Source organism: Tachysurus fulvidraco, chromosome 23, assembly GCF_022655615.1.
Source record: "Tachysurus fulvidraco isolate hzauxx_2018 chromosome 23, HZAU_PFXX_2.0, whole genome shotgun sequence".
Classification (NCBI taxonomy): Eukaryota; Metazoa; Chordata; class Actinopteri; order Siluriformes; family Bagridae; genus Tachysurus; species Tachysurus fulvidraco.
The window spans coordinates 17074731-17094344 of record NC_062540.1 but is presented as its reverse complement, the minus strand read 5'-3'; the positions used below and the strand labels follow the sequence as shown (position 1 = coordinate 17094344).

General features: G+C 39.0%; 1 protein-coding gene and 1 pseudogene across 1 annotated transcript; one reads left to right on the top strand and one right to left on the bottom strand.

Annotated features, from left to right (window-relative positions):
• Positions 1-19614, bottom strand: part of LOC113658147 — a 40456-nt pseudogene that overhangs the window by 10355 nt on the left and 10487 nt on the right.
• LOC113658141 lies at positions 240-5911 on the top strand. The gene is made up of 7 exons (XM_027170368.2): positions 240-1494; positions 1602-1904; positions 2077-2406; positions 2578-2634; positions 4329-4442; positions 4654-4691; positions 5021-5911. The coding sequence occupies exons 1-7, from the start codon at positions 1455-1457 to the stop codon at positions 5255-5257; spliced, it is 1119 nt and encodes a 372-aa protein (XP_027026169.2). The 5' UTR covers positions 240-1454; the 3' UTR covers positions 5258-5911.

The window sequence follows — 19614 nt, the reverse complement described above, 5'->3', positions numbered from 1 at the left end:
TATTACAAAATGTGGAATTTGTGCAGTTTTTAATGAAAATAACACAACAAGAATAGCAGAAGCTGTTCATAGTTCCTGTCTCTGCTTTGTAATGTAAGAAATATTGCTGATGTTTAAGTAGATTTAGTCATTTAAGTAGATGAAATTTACCTCAAAGTTTGGAATGGAATGTGACTGTCGCACATTTCAGTCGATTCCTGTTTTGCACAATACTTTACAACACCTCATATAACAGCTGCTATAATACTGTGTTCATTCCAGTATTTCTGCACATGTAATATTTTTTGAACATGCAGTATTTACACTGGTCAGTAAAAAATTATGTATTTGCATAATCTGGAACCTGGAAGTAATAGAAAATTAATAGGAAGTGCATAGAAAATGAGTCGTGAAAAAAGAAGTAGAATTTGTTTTTAATTAGCTGAGTTGGAGCTCTTCCAAATCACAAACAGTTCAGAATGAGGTACTTCAAAGATTTATCGCCTTTGCTATCTAATGATCAAAAAAATGACATATAGCGTTTTCTAATATGGTTATACAAGGGACATGTTTATAGAATTTATGTTGGCAGATATTAATCAATATCTGTATTGATTACCGGTTGTCTTGTGAGTGTTGTTTGCTGAGTCCTTGTGTTTTTGTGTCTCCTGGTTGCCATGATTTTGTGTCTCCTGGATTTTCAGTTGCCATGTCTTCTCTAGTGTTTCTCTTTATTGTTTGCCCTGTGTTTGTAGTTTTTTTTTTTAATAAACCCCCTTTTTATGTTATCCCTGCATTTGGGGCTAATTCAGCTCTGTGAAGACACCCAGTTCCCTGATAAATAAATATTTTCCATGACTGTTACACACCGAGGTTCTGATTGTAAGACACTGATTCCATGACAGCAAACTACTAATCTGGTGGCTTTAAAGCAAATAACTACACCAATAAACAAACAAACAAACAAACAAACAAACAAACAAACAAACAAATAAACAAACATTGCACGCAATTCTTGATTTTTTCCCCATGATTCTTGACCCCTGTGTCTTACTATCAAGTTAGAGTGTCAAGGCATGTCAGTGCAATGTTCAACCACTGTGCTTATAAAGCTCTGTACATTAACTTACTTTCATGTTTTAAAAAACATGTTTTGTACACCTATGTATGTATGCAAGCAATTGATAAAACACAACCCCAAAAGAAAAAAAAATATATAGTGAACAAAAAGGTCCATTTAACAAAGCAAACCGTATATATATATATGCAAGAATTTTAGATGGGGTTCATGCAGATCTGGATCTCTTTTCTGCAACAAAATTGTGTGGAAAAGAGGAAATGACATTGGAGATCAGCAGAAAGACATTGGATCAAAAAGTAGAAGTGTGGACCAGTTCAACTTTCATCAGTGAGATAAACAGAGCAAATTTCAACGGAATTTAAGGACTAGAAGTGAAGTGAAATATCATTCCAGGATGAAGATATTCCTCGTCATCATCCTCTACCTGATCTCAGGTGAGATATTCTTCTTTAGTAACTGTATGTATTTATTCTGGGTTATAAAAGAATTAAAAAGCTCAGTGAGGTTACTGACATGAGTGTGATTTTGGTTTGATTGACAGGTCCAGTAGACTGCTCTGATGTGATTGGTTACTCAGGTGGAAGTGTCATTGTGGTCTCTTATATGAACTGGTACGAAGACAATAGTAAATATATCTGCAAAGTGAATGAAAAAGACTGCACTGATATAATACGTGTTGACACCAAACAAAACAAAGTTCAAGTAGGAAGATTCAAGTTGTATGCAAACCCAGCCAACCTCTTCTTAGTATTGATCAGAAAGCTGAAGCCACAAGATGCTGGAATGTATAGATTTGGACTGGGGGATAAGAGCAACTTGACCATGAACCTAAAAGTTTATAATAGTGAGTAAAAAGGTTTTATATATAGAGGTATATGTATTATTGTATCTCACACAGTCAAAATATTTATATAATCCAGTGCTAGTGCTTTCATAACTGTGGATTAAAGATATTACACATATATAAAGCTAAGAATATCTATTTTTATTTGTTTATTTGTTTGTTCATTTGACAGATACATTTTCTGGGTTGCCAAAAATAATAAACGCTTATCTTGGGCAGAATATTACCATCACCTGTAATTATACAGAGGAGTATGAGAGCAACACCAAATATGCCATCAGTGTGGATGCTGACACAGAATTTGTAGCAGTTCTTGATACACACACATACTTTCCTAATGACAGATTCTCCATTTCTGATGACAGAAGTGCTAAAGTTCTTAAAGTAAACATTAGTGACATGAGAGAAACTGATGAATTATTTTATTTATTTGGTGTGGAGAATCAAGACGGATCAGTCAGATATTACACCTTCTTTACAGAGGTGTGGCTACATGTTACAGGTGAGCATTTTATTTTTTCCAATATGAAAATGAATAATTCTGACTCGAAGTAAACCTGTGTGTTCAGACAGCATTAGGGTCTTTTTAAAAGTTACAGACAGCAAATTTCTACATGATTTTTGCATCTTAAATTTAGAACTGAGCAAAAAAAATTCCCCCCAACAAAAACAGGCACCTACCCGACGACCTCACCAGCACTGATAGAAACTCCATCTGCAGTGTTTTTCAGTAAGAACTCTTTAATCTTCATACATAATTCACTCTTTCATTGTGTTTTTGTCTTCTTTCAGCTGTAAAGGTTGTAACAGGTTGTATTTGTGTTTAATGGGACAATCAGAGAAGTACTCAGATGTTGCAGGTTCTTGTAAGATTATATTGTCTATTATGCACCATAACAGAATTTGACAAAGGCAGAGATTAAGCTCACATGTACACACACACACACACACACACACACACACACACACACACACACACACACACACACACACACACACACTATACCGCACTAAACATTATATTTTAATATATGTATTCTTTTTAGAGGGAACTTCGACACTGTGTCAAGGCTGACGCTATGCTTTGAGGAAGTTGTGTCTGAAGCCATTTTAATGGCAGAAAGGACACGTGACGAAAGGTATACATGCCAGCAAGTCCATATAAGGGCATCTACTTCATATTACTACAGCTTCTTTGTCTGCAGGAAGCGCTCTGTGCATGTTTGTGTCAATTGTTTGTCCTGTCTGTCTAGTACAGGGAAAAAAATATATTTAAAAGGCGCTAGGGAAAAACAAAGAGATCTTTAATGGGTGTATGCATCCGTGGCCCCGCTACTGTATATCACGAACGATGACACACTCTCTGTGTTCCTTGTTTGGTCAAGGAGCATGCTTGGTTGGCTTTTGAGGGAGCCAGCTTCTTGCATTTCTAGAGGTTTCTTCTGTGTAAGCTTTGATCCTGATTGTTTGTATTTTCTAGCCAAGCGTCTGCGCCTCGTGGTTCAGGTCCTGTGTCTGCCGAGGAAGCGCGACGGCTTTGATCATTGCAATTGCAGGTTGAGTTAGCGGAAGCGTGCTGTGATTTCTCCCGACCCAGAAGAGAGTATTTTGCTGTTCATGTCGAGATCTGAGGAGCTCTCAGTGTCTGTGTCAAATTTTGGACCTGTGGGCTCTGAACTGTACTCTGAAGACTTTGAAGTTCACATAGGCATTTTGCCAGAGCACAGGAGGTTCCTCGGGCTCACTTTTGAAGGCAAAGCTTACCAGTGTTGTGTTCATCTGTTTGGTCTAGCCCTATCACCATGCACATTCACCTCTGTGTCTACAGGGCATCCGTGTACTGAATTACCTGGTTGACTGGCTCATTCTGGCCCAGTCGAAGGCTATGGCGGCCAGTTATCGAGATGCTGATAAACCCAGAGAAGTGTATGCTTCAATCATCAGAGCAGTCTGCGTTCTCACCCTCTATTCAAGTTGGCACAGCAGATTCTGCTCTGGGCAAAGACCAGGTCGCTGAGAGCAATTTTCATCCCAGGCCATGTACTGTAAATCAGAATGCAGACTTCCTGTTGCAGCAGGTGCAGGATCGTGGACATGTGGTGGTATGGGTATTGACGTTCCCATAGCATCAGCCTGGTAAACCCTTGAAAAGGAAATACACCAGGATATGTATGTAACCCTGAGAAAGGAACGAGATGCTGCGTCACTCGCCAACTCTGGGACGTCCATTTGCGTTTCCTTCAGACAAATAGAAACGAGTAATGACACCCTTGTATAGACTTGCTGGCCAGAATTCCTTTTGTCACATGTCCTATCCGAGCCATTAAATTGGTCTGTGTGTGCACACAGAGCTTCAGACACAACTTCCTCAAAGAAGCATTCCCATAGTATCAGCCTTGATGCAACATCTTGCTCCCTTCTCAGTGAACCAGGTGACATACGTAATCATCATCAGTGTGTGTGTCTGTGTGACTCTGGTGCTGATTGGAGGATTTGGACTAATGAAGATCTACAAACTGAGACAGAAGACAGCACAAGGTGAGTTACACACATTCACACGTCTGACAATTGAATATTAATATGAGCTTGAGCTGTTTAATTTTTGCTTAAAAAAAGTTTCTCACATGAAGACCAGTTGAATTTCCACATAATATAAAAGTTATTTTGACATTTTGTCCCCACCACACAAAGATATATAAAAACACACACATAGCTGCTGAAAATGTCTTGTCTTTGTTTATTATTACAGATAATACGTCTTCATTTAAGAGTCAAGATAATAAAGAAGTGAGTAAGTGTAAATGTGTGAGTGTGTAAATGTGTGAGTGTGAGTGCAAGTCTGACGGTGCATGTGCCACTGTCACAGTGTGAGTTTGAGTGTGTCAGTGTGTGAGTGTGTGAGACCATGAGTGTGCTCAAGTAACTGTGTAGCATTATTTTCTGAAGCTTGTTGTGCGAATATGATAGAATTCAATAATGTGGTATATTTACACAGTTTATTGTTAATAGAATTCTGGGAAGTTCCTCACTGATATTAACACACATTATAATGTTAAAGTGAACACTAAAGCCAATACTGTGAGATGATTTGACTAATATATTTTTTCTGCTTTCAGGTTACTCCTGATAACATTGATTCATCTGCTGTGTATGATCAGGTTACTCCAGATAACATTGATTCAGCTGCTGCGTATGATCACGTTACTCCTGATAACATTGACTCAGCTGCTATGTATGATAAGGTTATTCCTGATTATAACATTGATTCATCAGCTGTGTATGATAAGGTTATTCCATGTTATAACATTGATTCAGCTACTGTGTATGAAAACATGAAAACAAGCTCAATTTAAACTGCACCAGAGAAAGAATCAGTCAGAACTTCCTGCTCGAGCTGCTGAACTCTGCTTTCTTTGCTTTCTTTTTCTGTGCTTAATGTTCTGAGCTGCATCACAATTCAGTACTAGTTCAATCGCAAATGCATTTTCTGAAAGACTGCTAGCCGTGTGCGTGTGTCTGTGTGTGTCTTTCTGTGTGTGTCTTTCTGTCTGTGTTTGTCAGGGAGATGTCAATCATTATTTAGCTTTCACCTATCCGCTGAAGATGAACTTCAGCCAGCAGATATAAAACGCCTAGAAAAGGAGCGAAAATGACTTCCGCTTTTCCTTTGATGTTGTTGCCGTGTTACTTGTTTATGGTGGATCTGTTATACTGTTACCTTAATATTGGAGTCGTGTTTCCTCTCTGAGTCTTAGGAGCTTTTACTCTTTTCGTTTATTTTGTAATACCAGAGGAAGTGGGACAGGTAAGATGTCGCACGACTTCCATTGTGCCACACTTAGGGAACTGGATGTTTAAATACATTAGGTAAGAGGTGTACGCCACCCCCTGTATGTTTTGTTTATTTAATTGCTTAGAGTAGGGAAGTATACGGTGCTCGGCGCTGAAGACTTTTTTTTTTTCTTGTTTATTTTCCTTAGTTAGGTTAGAGGTTTAAAACAGTTAGTACTGGGTTTTGTTATATATATATATATATATATATATATATATATATATATATATATATATATTAAATATATATGTTATATATTTGTTATATTTTTAGATTTTGTTTGAATTGTCCATTTATCTCCTTTCTCACCTGTATAATAAATCACACATTTCATTGTTATTCCGTGTCCCCGTATTCCCTTTTTACTTACTACACCCACAACAATTACCACAACCATAAATGTTACTCTTTACCCTAGACAAATTTTAAAAGGTCATAACAAAACACTTGCACGAAGTCAGGGATTTTGTGGGATGGAGTCAGGTGTATGATTAACCAATTGTACCAAATGTTACTGTCATGACGCGGGGTAAGGAAGCGGACCCAAACGTAGGATAGCCAAATCAACAGGGTTTAATAACAAAAGGACATGAAACAACACACGAACTAGAGACAGGACAAAGACAACAGTAGATTCCACGCTGCACAAGGCAACGCGGCACAGTTAAATACACAGTGTAATCACAATAGGAAACAGGTGTGTAGACAGGGAGGAGCAGACGAAGGCGGGGTAGACACATGATGAAGAACGTAAACAGATGCACGTGGCCAAAGTCCGGGCTGAGTCATGACAGAGACCCCCCAAGGCACGGCTCCCGACGCGCCAACCCGTCTTGATGGTCCCGACGGGGGTCCGGGTGTTTTGGGTCTCAAATTCAAGTCTGTAATATTTTAAAGGTGAAATGAGCAGGCAAAATATGTGCAGTAAAGTCCAAATGTTACACGTACTCACTGTTTTTTAGCAATCTCATTCTGTCTTTTAACTTTCTTCTCTTCAAACTCTCAGATATTTCTCACTCCAATCTCTTTGCAGAATTCCACAAATACCTCATCCTCCACCTAGAAGGCAGTATACGCTTCTTGTTCATCTTCTGAGCATTCTGCAAAGACTTTCATGCTGCCTCCAGCTTTATCTTGTGTGAGGTGTTCTCCTTGGCCTTGATGTATTGAGGCTGTTTCTGGATTAACTCGACATCCTTCTCTCTGTAGGAAGCAGACAGTGGTTTTAAACTGACAATATTCAGGAGTGTGAACTTTGTTAAAGACATTCAAGAAATCATTTTAATGTATTTTATTCTAATGTTTATTTGAATCAATTTTATCTCAGAGCTCAAACACACAGCTGTTGGATTTTGAAGGATTAATTAATGAGAAAGTTCTTTGCCACACACTTTATCTCTTTCTCCATTCTAATCTATCTCATCATTCTCCCCAATTCTTTCTTCTTGTCTTTAAGCTCCTCATCTATATGATCCATCTTCTTTCTATCTTTCTCGATCTGCCAGAGCCAACCTATCCCATGGCATCAGAGTAGGCTAAGAGGCAGTACTCCAGGAGGATAACCCATCAATTCAGCGACAGCAGAAAGACTCGGAGCCTTTGGCAGGGGATACAGACCATTACGGACTAGAAGCCTCCACCACGGACCTGTGACAGTAACATCTCTCTGCTGAACAAGCTGAACACCTTCTTTACTCACTTTGAGAAGCAAAACAGCACCACTGCCCAGAAAACTCAACCTCCTCCCTGTGACCAGGTAATGATGCTGACCCCGGATAGTGTGAGGAGATCCTTCAGCAGGATTAACATACGCAAAGCTCCAGGTCCTGACAAAATTCCTGGACGTGTACTGAGAGACTGTGCAGTGGAACTCACTGATGTCTTCACAGACATTTTTAACATCTCACTCAGTCAAGCTGTTGTCCCCACATGCTTCAAAGCTGCTGCCATCATTCCAGTCCTGAAAAATCCGTCTCCATCATGCTTCAATGATTACCGTCCTGTTACACTTACTCATATCATCATGAAGTGCTTTGAACGGCTAGTCATGCACCAAATCAAGCCTGCCCAACACCCTTCTCTGGACCCCTTCCAGTTTGCATATCGGACCAACCGCTCGACTGATGATGCCATCTCAACTGCCATGTATTCAGCACTCACTCATGTGGACAAAAAGGACTCGTACATTAGAATGCTGTTCAAAGACTTTAGTTCAGCATTCAACACTATCCCTCAACAGCTCAGTAATAAACTGCTTCAGCTAGGGCCCAGCACTTCACTGTGCAACTGGCTATTGGACTTTCTGACTGGAAGACCTCAGGCAGTACGGGTCGGTAGCAACACATCCAGCACCATCACACTGAACACTGGGGCCCACAAGGATGTGTGCTGAGCCCCCTTCTCTTGACCCTGCTGACCCATGACTGCACACCATCATACAACTCCAACCTCTTTATCAAGTTTGTGGATGACTTGACTGTAGTGGGTCTCATTAGCAACAAAGATGAGACAAACTACAGGAACGAGGTGAGACACCTGGCCGGGTGGTGCACTGACTACAATCTCTCTCTGAACATGAAGAAGACGAAGGAGATTGTTGTTGACTTCAGGAGAACACACACTCAGCATGCTCCTCTGACCATCAATGGTGCCACTGTGGAGAGAGTGAATAGCACCAAGTTCTTGGGTGTGGTCATCACAGAGGACCTCTCCTGGACTGGAAACGCAGCAGCACTGGCCAAGAAATCACAGGAGCGTCTCTACTTCTTCCGCAAACTGAGAAGAGCCAGAGTCACGCCACCCATCATGCACACCTACTACAGAGGCACCATTGAGAGCATACTATCGAGCTGCATCACTGTGTGGTACGGTGCTTGCAACGCATCCTGCTGGAAGACGCTACAGCGCATAGTGAGAGCAGCTGATTTTTGGTGTCTCTCTCCCCTCCCTCCAGGACATTTACGAGACCCGTCTCACCCAAAAAGCCCTCTGCATTGCAGGTGATCCCACCCACTACACAGCTTCTTCAGTCTGCTGCCATCAGGGAGGAGACTGCGGAGTCTCCGGGCCAGGACCAATAGATTGAAGGACAGCTTCATTAATCAGGCTGTCAGGAAGCTGAACTCACTCTCAAACTTGCCTCCACTTCTCTTTTCTGCCACAGGCACCACAGATCTATGAACCCTACACACCCCTTCAGATCCCTCATCTCCAGGTCCTTCCATTCCCCCCTCCCACTAACATACGAAAACATGCACCAGTCACTTTGTGCAGCATTGGTCTGCTTATTCTTCACTGTATCTACATATGCCTTGCACTTTATTTAAATTTCATTGCTAATATTTTGCACCTGATGTGCTATTCAGTTATCAGCAGACCTCCTCTTTCTCTTGATTGGCCTCTTTGCATTCAGCCGCGATGTTCTTCTTACGGTGGTAATTGAACTGGGTGTCCTCCTCTGCCTTTACCATCTCTTTCTTCTTGCGATCATACTCCTGAGCTAGTTCCCTAGAGCGGGAGATCTCCTCAAACAGAGCCGTTCTTGGGGATTTTCATAGCTATGGATTCCACAGCACCCTGTGAGAAGAAACAGTGTAGAAACTAGAAAACTGTGAGCAGTAGGCTGTAAAAATGGATTAGCTGGCTTAACATGTTTAAATGGGTGGTAGCTAGTGGGTGGGAATAGGTAAATAAACAACATGGAGAGAAATGGGGCAAAAATATAATTAAAAAAATCTGTGACTGTGGTGAGGAAAATCTCCCTTAGATGGAAGAGGAAGAAACCTTGAGAGGAACCAGACTCAAAAGTGAACCTCATCCTCATCTGGGTGATGCTGGAGGGTGTGATTATAAACTCTTATAAACACCAGAGAGTTTTATTATGAATATTAGAGTCCGACAATTGTGTATTGATTAGAAGGTTGTTGTCCTCAAACACCACATGGAGCTAACATCTCCTCTTTGAATGCTTGTATCCTAATAAAGCATTGAATAACATTGCTACTAAAATCTTTCGTACCTGAAATACTAGGAAGTTCCTGGCCTTGATGAGGATTCCCAGTTTCTCCAATTCCTCACTGTACTCTGAGAGTCCTACCACCTTGTTGTCAATCCGATATTCAGATGAGGCACTTAAAACACATCAATGCATCTAAAACACTGACAAAATTTACAGTTCCTGCATTTGGCAGACGCCCTTATATCCAGAGCAACTTACATTATGTCATTTTTATACAACTGAGGTTTAAGGGCCTTGCTCAGGGGCCCAATAGTGGCAACTTGGTGGATCTGGGATTGAACTCACAACCTTCTGATTGGTAGCCCACACCTTAACCACTAGGCTACCACATGCGTAAAATGATTTTATAAAGTATTTATATATATTAAAAAAAACAAGACATTCACTGTACCGATTTTAAATCACGTGAATGTGCAATCATGTCCGTTATCCTCACAGTACACCATACCGACACATGCACGGTTAGCTGCAGGTTTTCTTACTGGCGCACCGTGAATCAGGTCTTTTAGGGTTTTAACACGGAGGTTACTGGTCTTTTCTGCCAGCACAAAACTGATGGCGTCCATTAGGTTGGATTTCCCTAAACAACAAAGAGGATAATTGTGCTGCAAATAAGGCAGAGTAAAGGACTCCAGGCATATTGTCCATTCCTATTATACCATAAGGAAAATGTTATATTATTATAGAGAAAAGTATATATTAAATTATTATTGTATATTTATATTGTATTCTCTGCTTATGTAGAATAAAGAAAACGATGTACTGTAGCTGTGAATTTGCGGAAAGGTCCGATTATTTGTCGGCCTTTACAAGATTTGAAATTTTCAATCTCAATTAGTTTCAGATAGCCCATTTTGCCAGGTGCTGGAACACTTTAAGCTCCCTGTGATGATAAACAGAGAGAAGTGCTTGACTGCAGGTTGGGTGTGTGTTTGGATGTGAGGATGATCTGATTGCTGCTGATGTCACTGAGCATCTGAGCACATATATATAAAGCTTAGAATATCTATTTTTATTTGTTTGTTTGTTCAATTGACAGATACATTTTCTGGCTTGCCAGAAATAATAAACGCTTATTCAGGGGAGTATAAAAAAAAAATCACCAAATATATCTACACAGTGGATGATGGCATTAAAATTAAATCAATTATTGATACTAACACAAAATTTCAGAAAGGCAGATTCTCCATTTCTGATGACAGAAGTGCTAAAGTTCTCAGTGTGAACATCAGCAACGTGAGAGAAACTGATGAAGTATTTTATTTATTTGGTGTGTATAATGGAAAAGGATCAGTCAGATATAACACCTACTTTAGACAGGTGTGGCTACATGTTACAGATGAGCATTTTATATTTGTCATCTTTAAAATAAATCATTCTCACTCAAAATAATCCTCACAATAAACCTGTGTGTACAGACAGATGATTTTTTCAATGTCATATTTAGAACTGAGCAAAAAACTCCCACAACAACAGACACCGACCTGACGAACTCAACAGCACTGATAGAAACTCCATCTGCAGTGTGTTTCAATAAGAACTCTTTACTCTTTATACACAACTCACTCTTTAATTGTGTTTATTGTCTTCTTTTGGCTGCTAATGTTACAGATTCTATTCAAGCTTAATATTAAAAATATGTTTCTTCTATTGATTTACACATATGTCATATTTTTCTACTTTATATTTATATTTGCACACATTATATTGTAATATATGTGTTTGGTTAATGTATTTGGCCTGTTCCTGTTCTGCATTGTTTCTGGCTCCATCTTCCTCTATCATCATCATCATCATTTTGTGTGTATTTGTGACTCTGCTGCTGATCGGAGGATGTGGGCTAATGATCTACAAAGTGAAACAGAAAAGAACACAAGGTGAGTTTTACACACACACATGCACACAGAGCTGCTGAAAATTCATGTCTTTGTTTATAATTGCAAATAATACAGCATTCAAGAGTAAAGAGAATAAACAAGTGAGTAATTGTGTGTGTGTGTGTGTGTGTGTGTGTGTGTGTGTGTGTGTGTGTGTGTGTGTGTGTGTGTGTGTGTGTGTGTGTGTGTGTGTGTGTCTGTCTGTCTGTCTGTCTGTCTGTCTGTCTGCCATTGTTTTGTTAAATATAAAGTTAATTGTGAGTACTGAGCAAAAGTTTTAGACAGTGCTGAAGTAGAATGCTTTCAAAAATATATACTTTAATTGTTTAATTTTACCAATCTACAAAATGCAAGGTGAGCAAACAGAAGAAAAATCTAAATCAAATCATTGTTTGGTGTGACTACTGTTGTAAGGCCTTGGCATCTACAGGATGGAGTTATAGAAATCTTCCTAGGCTCCAATTCTGGTTCTCAGCCAACAAACCCAAATACTGTAAATACAAAGATATATCTCAACCAATTGTTAAATTATCAGTCAGAAGACAGACAGAAATAGATAGTAAAAAGATAAGGAAAAATAGGTAAAGAAAGGAAAAAACATGAGGCAAATAGACAAAAGAAAACCGTAAAAAAGTTGGTAAAAGAGCTGAAAGACTTAAATATGAGTGACTAAAAAAAGACAGTGAGGGATCAGACACTGTACCTAGACAGCTGGAAGAAGATTGCAAAAAAAAAAAGGAAGATTATAATGCATTAAGTTTTATTTTCAGAAGTTCGGGAGAACTCTGAATTGCTTTACTTTTTCTTATGTTCATGTATTCTCCTATAATAGAATTGATAAGATTAATATTGCTTATTTTGACTGTAAATTTAAATGATTATGTTTCTTGCAGTGAAATCTTAAAAGCCCACTGTGCATTTGTGGGTGAAATCTTTGTGGGTGAAGTGTTTCAACACTCGCTGTCAAAAATTTGATGGCAAGAGAAAGTTTCAGTCATATGTAATCACAGCTTTGCAGCTGCAGGGAGTTGAACAAACATGAGTAGCACTGAGGGTCGCAAATGTGAAATGTTTGGAGGACAAAATTGGATGTTGGCTGTCCAAAAAGCCCAAGGGGGGTCAGACTCGAAAGCAAAATCCAACTTGCAATAGCAATGTTACAAAGTGTATATAAGGCTCATGAAATGTCATCTGGGTGTGCATTCTAGTGTAGGCAGCCGCAGTGCATGTTATACTTTATGTGCATCAGAGAACAAATGCAAGCTTATACTTGGAGAGTGTTTATTGGTTTGTTATTATCTTTGAATTTTAATTACTCTTACTTATTCTAGTACTGTTTGATTATTTGATTATATATTACTGTTCGAAGGACATTTTATTTGTAATTTCCTTTTATTTTACTTTACAAATATTACACAGATTTATCTGTACTATATTGCTTTTAATAAAAATTGTGAGGACCCTGAAAAGACAAAAAGGTCTAAGTCTGACTCCTTCATTTAAAGATTCAAACAACAGATTAGGTAGAAGAACTTGAAGAGGATCCTTTGTTAGAAGACCGAGGGACATTGAAGTGTTCAAGGGAAGACCAACTGTCTTCAAGGTAAGACCAACTCTGATAGTTGATCTAGGACACATTTCTTAGTGGGATTGTGGAAGGGTTTCCTACGCAATCCAAAAACATGTGTCACTAAGGGACACGTACGTCAGTATAAATTACTTCACTACCCTACCAACAATTCTTACACTTGCACAAAGTCAGGATTTTTTAAGATCAGAGTCACTTGTATGATTGACCAATTATACCAAGCAAGTGCAAATGATCATCAATTTCATATGTAGGTTGAAACATACAGCTGTTTAGGGGCTTCAATCTGAGTAAGGAACAGACAAACTCTGCTAATAAGGTGATGTTTTTGAAGACAGTTTCATGTCACAGGTCATACACCATGGCAAGACTGAGCACAGCAACAAAGCAAACAGTTAGTTCTACTGCATCAGCAAGGTCTCTCCCAGGCAAAGATTTCAAAGCAGACTCCGGTTTCATGATGTGTTCATCAATTTGAAGAAACACAAAGAAACAGGCAATGTTGAGGGTCATAGACACAGCAGTCGGCCAAATAAACTTAATGCAAAGATGAAAGACACATCATGTCTGGAGAAGTCTGGCCAGAAGTGGTCTTCATGAAATTGCAGACAAAAAGCCATACCTTAGACCTGGAAAAAAAAGGCTAAGGGACACAACTATGCAGAAAAGCATAAATTGGGGTGTAGAAAAATGACAGCAGGTGCTCTGAACAGATGGGGCAAAATTAGAAATATTTGGCTGTAGCGGAGGTTTTTTTTTTTTTTTGCCTAATGGCTGGAGAGCAGTACAGTAATGAAGGCAACAGTGAAGCCTGGTGGAGGTTTCTGGGAGGTTTGTAGCTGCATTTCTGCAACTGGATTCGGAAATTTGTGGAAGATTTATGTGTCCTCAATGCTGAGTAATAGATAGATATTATCCATCATGCACTAACAACAGGGAGGTATCTGATTGGCCCTAAACATATTCTGCAGCTGGACAACGACCCCAAATATACACCAACGTTATTATTAACTATCTTTGGTGTGGGGAAGAACAAGGAGTTGTCGTAACTCAGAGCCGCCTCCAAGTTGACACATCGCAGGATGAGCTCCACACTTAGACTTTTTGGTTACTAAAGACTGTTTTAGTTAGACTTAACTGATAACTCTATAATTACTACAAAAAACACTGAGAAAACTCTTCAGACCTGGATGAGAATGAGCAAACTTCTTTATAGTGTTCAATCAGCCAACAATCTTCTAAGAGAAATTGGCAAGTTGAAAGTAACAAATGAAAACCCCAAAAAGAGCATGTCATGCAAAAATCAATCAAAAACAGAAACTCTCACGACGTGAGACACACACACACACACAGGCACACACACACGCAGACACACACACACACGCGCACACTTCATCTGGCCAGAAGAATTTGACACACACCTTCACCCCCGATCTTCTCAATATATACCGTGGCGCTCCTAGCCTCCTCTTTGGTTCCCAGTATTTCTTGGAGTCCCAGGTGCCATATCACCTTATTTATCGGCATCACCTCCTATGTTTTCTAAATACATTGACCTAATTTCCCCTTATTTCCCATTACCTTTTCCCCATATGCCCATTTATGGATTTTCCTCCCCTTAGTTCTCAGGGCCTAGGTCTGTGAACCATTATCTTTTTCATTCTACTGTACATAACAAGTTATTGCTATGAGCTAAGGTCTGAGAACCATGGTCTTCTTCATTTTCCATAACAATTTATGAGCTAAGGTCTGGGAACCATGGTCTTTTCCATTCTACATAACAAGTTATCGCTATGAGCTAGGGTATGGGAACCATGGTCTTTTCCATTCTACATAACAAGTTTGTATTTGTTATTACAAATGTGCTCAAACTGACTAGGCCTGACAGCCCCGAATCTGGTTACTTTTACTAAGTTTATGATTACAATAAACATCTTTGGCCTACAACATCACCTACATATGTCTTATGACAGCAATTGTAATATTTTGCAAGGCCTAATACTTTACTTTGGTTATAGTATTGTAAGGAATAATACTTTAAATATTTCTACTAATAGTGATGGTTTGGTTCCCCACAGGGCCCTGATCTCAACATCATTGAGTCTGTGTGGGATTACATGAAGATACAGATGGATGTAAAGCAGCCTACATCAACAGAGGACCTGTGGTTGAGTTCCTTCAAATACTGTGTGCAAGTGTACCTAGAAGATAAAAAAATGACTCTGTTTTGGAAGCAAATGCTGGTCACACCAAATACCTGTGACACGAGTCTGATAACAAGAAAGATATATAGTGATGTTATCTCATTCACATATGTTTTCTTTATAATCATTCACATATGTTTTCGTTATACGTTTTCATTTGGTTATTCTGTTGATGCTTAAGATGGAGATCTACAGTCTATATAATTATGTATATCTGCTACATTGAAATTCTCTTTTTCTGTTTCTATAAATCTTTATCAATAAAAACACACTGCTAACCTGTGCTTTAAACACTGCATTCATTTTTCTCAGCACTCTAAATGAAGCCTGGTCTCCAGCCCTGCTCTGGTCTCTGGCTCGCCTCCAGCACCACCCTGGCTGGCAACTCAGCTTTGGCACCTGGCTCGACCTGCGGCACCACCCTGGTCTCCAGTCCTGCTCTGGTCTCTGGCTCTGCCTGCAGCACCACCCTGGCTCCCAGCTCTGCTCTGGTCTCTGTCTCCACCTGCAGCCCTTTCCTGGCCACCTGCTCTCCCAGCTCTGCCCTGGCCTCCTGTTCTGCCGACTCCGCCCTGGCCTCCTGCTCTGACGGCTCCACCCGAGCAGGGCTTGATGACCCAGTCGGTTCGGCTGGTGAGGCCGCCGACCCATCTGGTTCCAGCAACCCGGTCGGTCCGGCTGGTTCCAGCGACCCATCTGGTTCCGGCGACAAAGGAAAACACAGATAAACTCATTACATCCATAATCCTGACGTAGTGGCCATTCTTTTTCCTAATATTTGTAACTTGTGAAAATGAAAAAATTGAGAAGATCTGAAGGTCGGGTTAATATTAATGCAAGGCACTGTATCAAAACACACAAGTGTACAAATTAAATGTTAACATTTGTGACTTGGTTCATTTAGTTAAGTAAGGGGGGTGTAGTAGTTGGGCTGCTGTTTTTCTGAGTTCAAATCCGAGGTCCACCAAGCTGCCACTGCTGGGCCCCTGAGCAAGGCCCTTAAGCTTCAATTGCTCAGTTGTATAAAATGACATAAAAATGTAAGTCTCTCTGGATAAGGACATCTGTCAAAATGTCATGAATGTAAATGTTCTGCTAAAACATTGATCATTTAATGATGGAAACTTTATTAAAAGGGTGATGTGGGCATTATATATATATACTGATGGAATTAATTAAAGTTACACATGTATTTTAAAATAAATGTTACTTGCTTTGAAATCCTAACAAATGTATTTCAGTGTTTAACTGCATGTATAGAAAAAGTTTAAAAGCTGACCAAGTAAAGATTTATTACAAGACATTTATTACAAAATGTGGAATTTGTGCAGTTTTTAATGAAAGTAATACAACAAGGATAGCAGAAGCTGTTCATAGTTCCTGTATCTGCTTTGTAATGTAGGAAATATTGCTGATGTTTAAGTAGATTTAGTCATTTAAGTAGATGAAATTTACCTCAAAGTTTGGAATGGAATGTGACTGTCGCACATTTCAGTCGATTCCTGTTTTGCACAATACTTTACAACACCTCATATAACAGCTGCTATAATACTGTGTTCATTCCAGTATTTCTGCACATGTAATATTTTTTGAACATACACTGCACAGTATTTATACTGTGTAAAAATATGCATTTGAATAATCTGGAACTTGGAAGTAATAGAAAATTAATAGGAAGTGCATAGAAAATGAGTCGTGAAAAAACAAGTAGAATTTGTTTTTAATTAGCTGAGTTGGAGCTCTTCCAAATCACAAACAGTTCAGAATGAGGTACTTCAAAGATTTATCGCCTTTGCTATCTAATGATCAAAAAAATGACATATAGCGTTTTCTAATATGGTTATACAAGGGACATGTTTATAGAATGTCTGCTGGCAGATAGTAATCAATATCTGTATTGATTACCGGTTGTCTTGTGAGTGTCGTTTGCTGAGTCCTTGTGTTTTTGTGTCTCCTGGTTGCCATGATTTTGTGTCTCCTGGATTTTCAGTTGCCATGTCTTCTCTATTGTTTGCCCTGTGTTTGTATTTTTATATTTTTTTTTAATAAACCCCCTTTTTATATTATCCCTGCATTTAGGTCTAATTCTGCTCTGTGAAGACACCCAGTTCCCTAACAAATACATATTTTCCATGACTGTTACACACTGAGGTTCTGATTGTAAGACACTGATATATACAGTTGCATGCAATTCTTGATTTTTTTCTCCATGATTCTTGACACCTTACTACTTTTAAAAAACATGTTTTGTACACCTATGTATGCAGGCAAGCACCTGAAAAAACACAACCCCAAAAGAAAAAAATAAATATGGTGAACAAAAAGGTACATTTAACAAAGCAAACCATATATATATGCAAGAATTTTAGATGGGGTTCATGCAGATCTGGATCTCTTTTCTGCAACAAAATTGTGTGGAAAAGAGGAAATGACAGAATTCATGAATTCAACAGCAGAAAGACATTGGATCAAAAAGTAGAAGTGTGGACCATTTCAACATTCATCAGTGAGATAGACACAGCAAATTTCAACGGAATTTAAGGACTAGAAGCGAAGTGAAGCAAAATATCATTCCAGGATGAAGATCCTCCTCGTCATCATCCTCTACCTGATCTCGGGTGAGATATTCTTCTTTAGTAACTGTATGTATTTATTCTGGATTATAAAAGAATTAAAAAGCTCAGTGATGTTACTGATATGAGTGTGATTGTCTCCTGATTGACAGGTCCAGTAGACTGCTCTGATGTGATTGGTTACTCAGGTGGAAGTGTCATTGTTATCTCTGATATAAACTGGTACAAACACAATAGTAAATATATCTGCAAAGTGAATGAAAAAGACTGCACTGATATAATACGTGTTGACACCAAACAAAACAAAGTTCAAGAAGGAAGATTCCTGTTGTATGCAAACACAAAGAACTTCTTCTTAGTATTGATCAGAAAGCTGAAGCCACAAGATGCTGGAATGTATAGATTTGGACTGGGGGATCAGAGCAACTTGGCCGTGAACCTAAAAATTTATAATAGTGAGTAAAAAGGTTTACAGTCAAAATATGTATATAATCCAGAGCTAGTACTTTCGTAACTGTGCATTAAAGATATTACACACATATAAAGCTTAGAATATCTATTTTTATTTGTTTATTTGTTCAATTGACAGAAACATCTTCTGGGTTGCCACAAATAATAAACACTTATCTTGGGCAGAATATTACCATCACCTGTAACTATCCAGGGGAGTATGAGAGAAGCACCAAATTAGTCAACACAGTGGATGATGACATTAACATTTATCAAATTCTTGATACTAACACAAAATTTCAGAATGACAGATTCTCCATTTCTGATGACAGAAGTGCTAAAGTTCTCAGTGTGAATATCAGCGACGTGAGAGAAATTGATGAAGTATTTTATATATTTGGTGCATGGAATGGAGACGGATCAGTCAGATATTGGACCTACTTTACACAGGTGTGGCTACATGTTACAGGTGAGCATTTTATTTTGTCCAATATGAAAATGAATAATTCTGACTCGTAGTAAACCTGTGTTCAGACAGCATTAGGGTCTTTTTTTTTTAGGGTCTCAGTCATAGTCTTTTTAAAAGTTACAGACAGCAAATTTCTACATGATTTTTGCATCTTAAATTTAGAACTGAGCAAAAAAATTCCCCCCAACAAAAACAGGCACCTACCCGACGACCTCACCAGCACTGATAGAAATTCCATCTGCAGTGTGTTTCAGTAAGAACTCTTTAATCTTCATACATAATTCTTTCGGCTGCTAATGTAACGGGTTGTATTTGTGTTTAATGTGACAATCAGAGAAGTACTCAGATGTTGCAGGTTCCTGCACCATGATATTGTCTATTATGCACCATAACAGAATTTGACAAAGGCAGAGATTAAGCAAACATGTACATGTACATACACACACACACACACACACACACACACACACACACACACACACACACACACACACACATTATATTTTAATATATGTATTCTTTTTAGAGGGAACTTCGACACTGTTTTAAGGCTGAAGCTATGCTTTGAGGAAGTTGTGTCTGAAGCCATTTTAATGGCAGAAAGGACACGTGACAAAAGGTATACATGCCAGCAAGTCCATATAAGGGCATCTACTTCACATTACTACAGTTTCTTTGTCTGCAGGAAGCGCTCTGTGC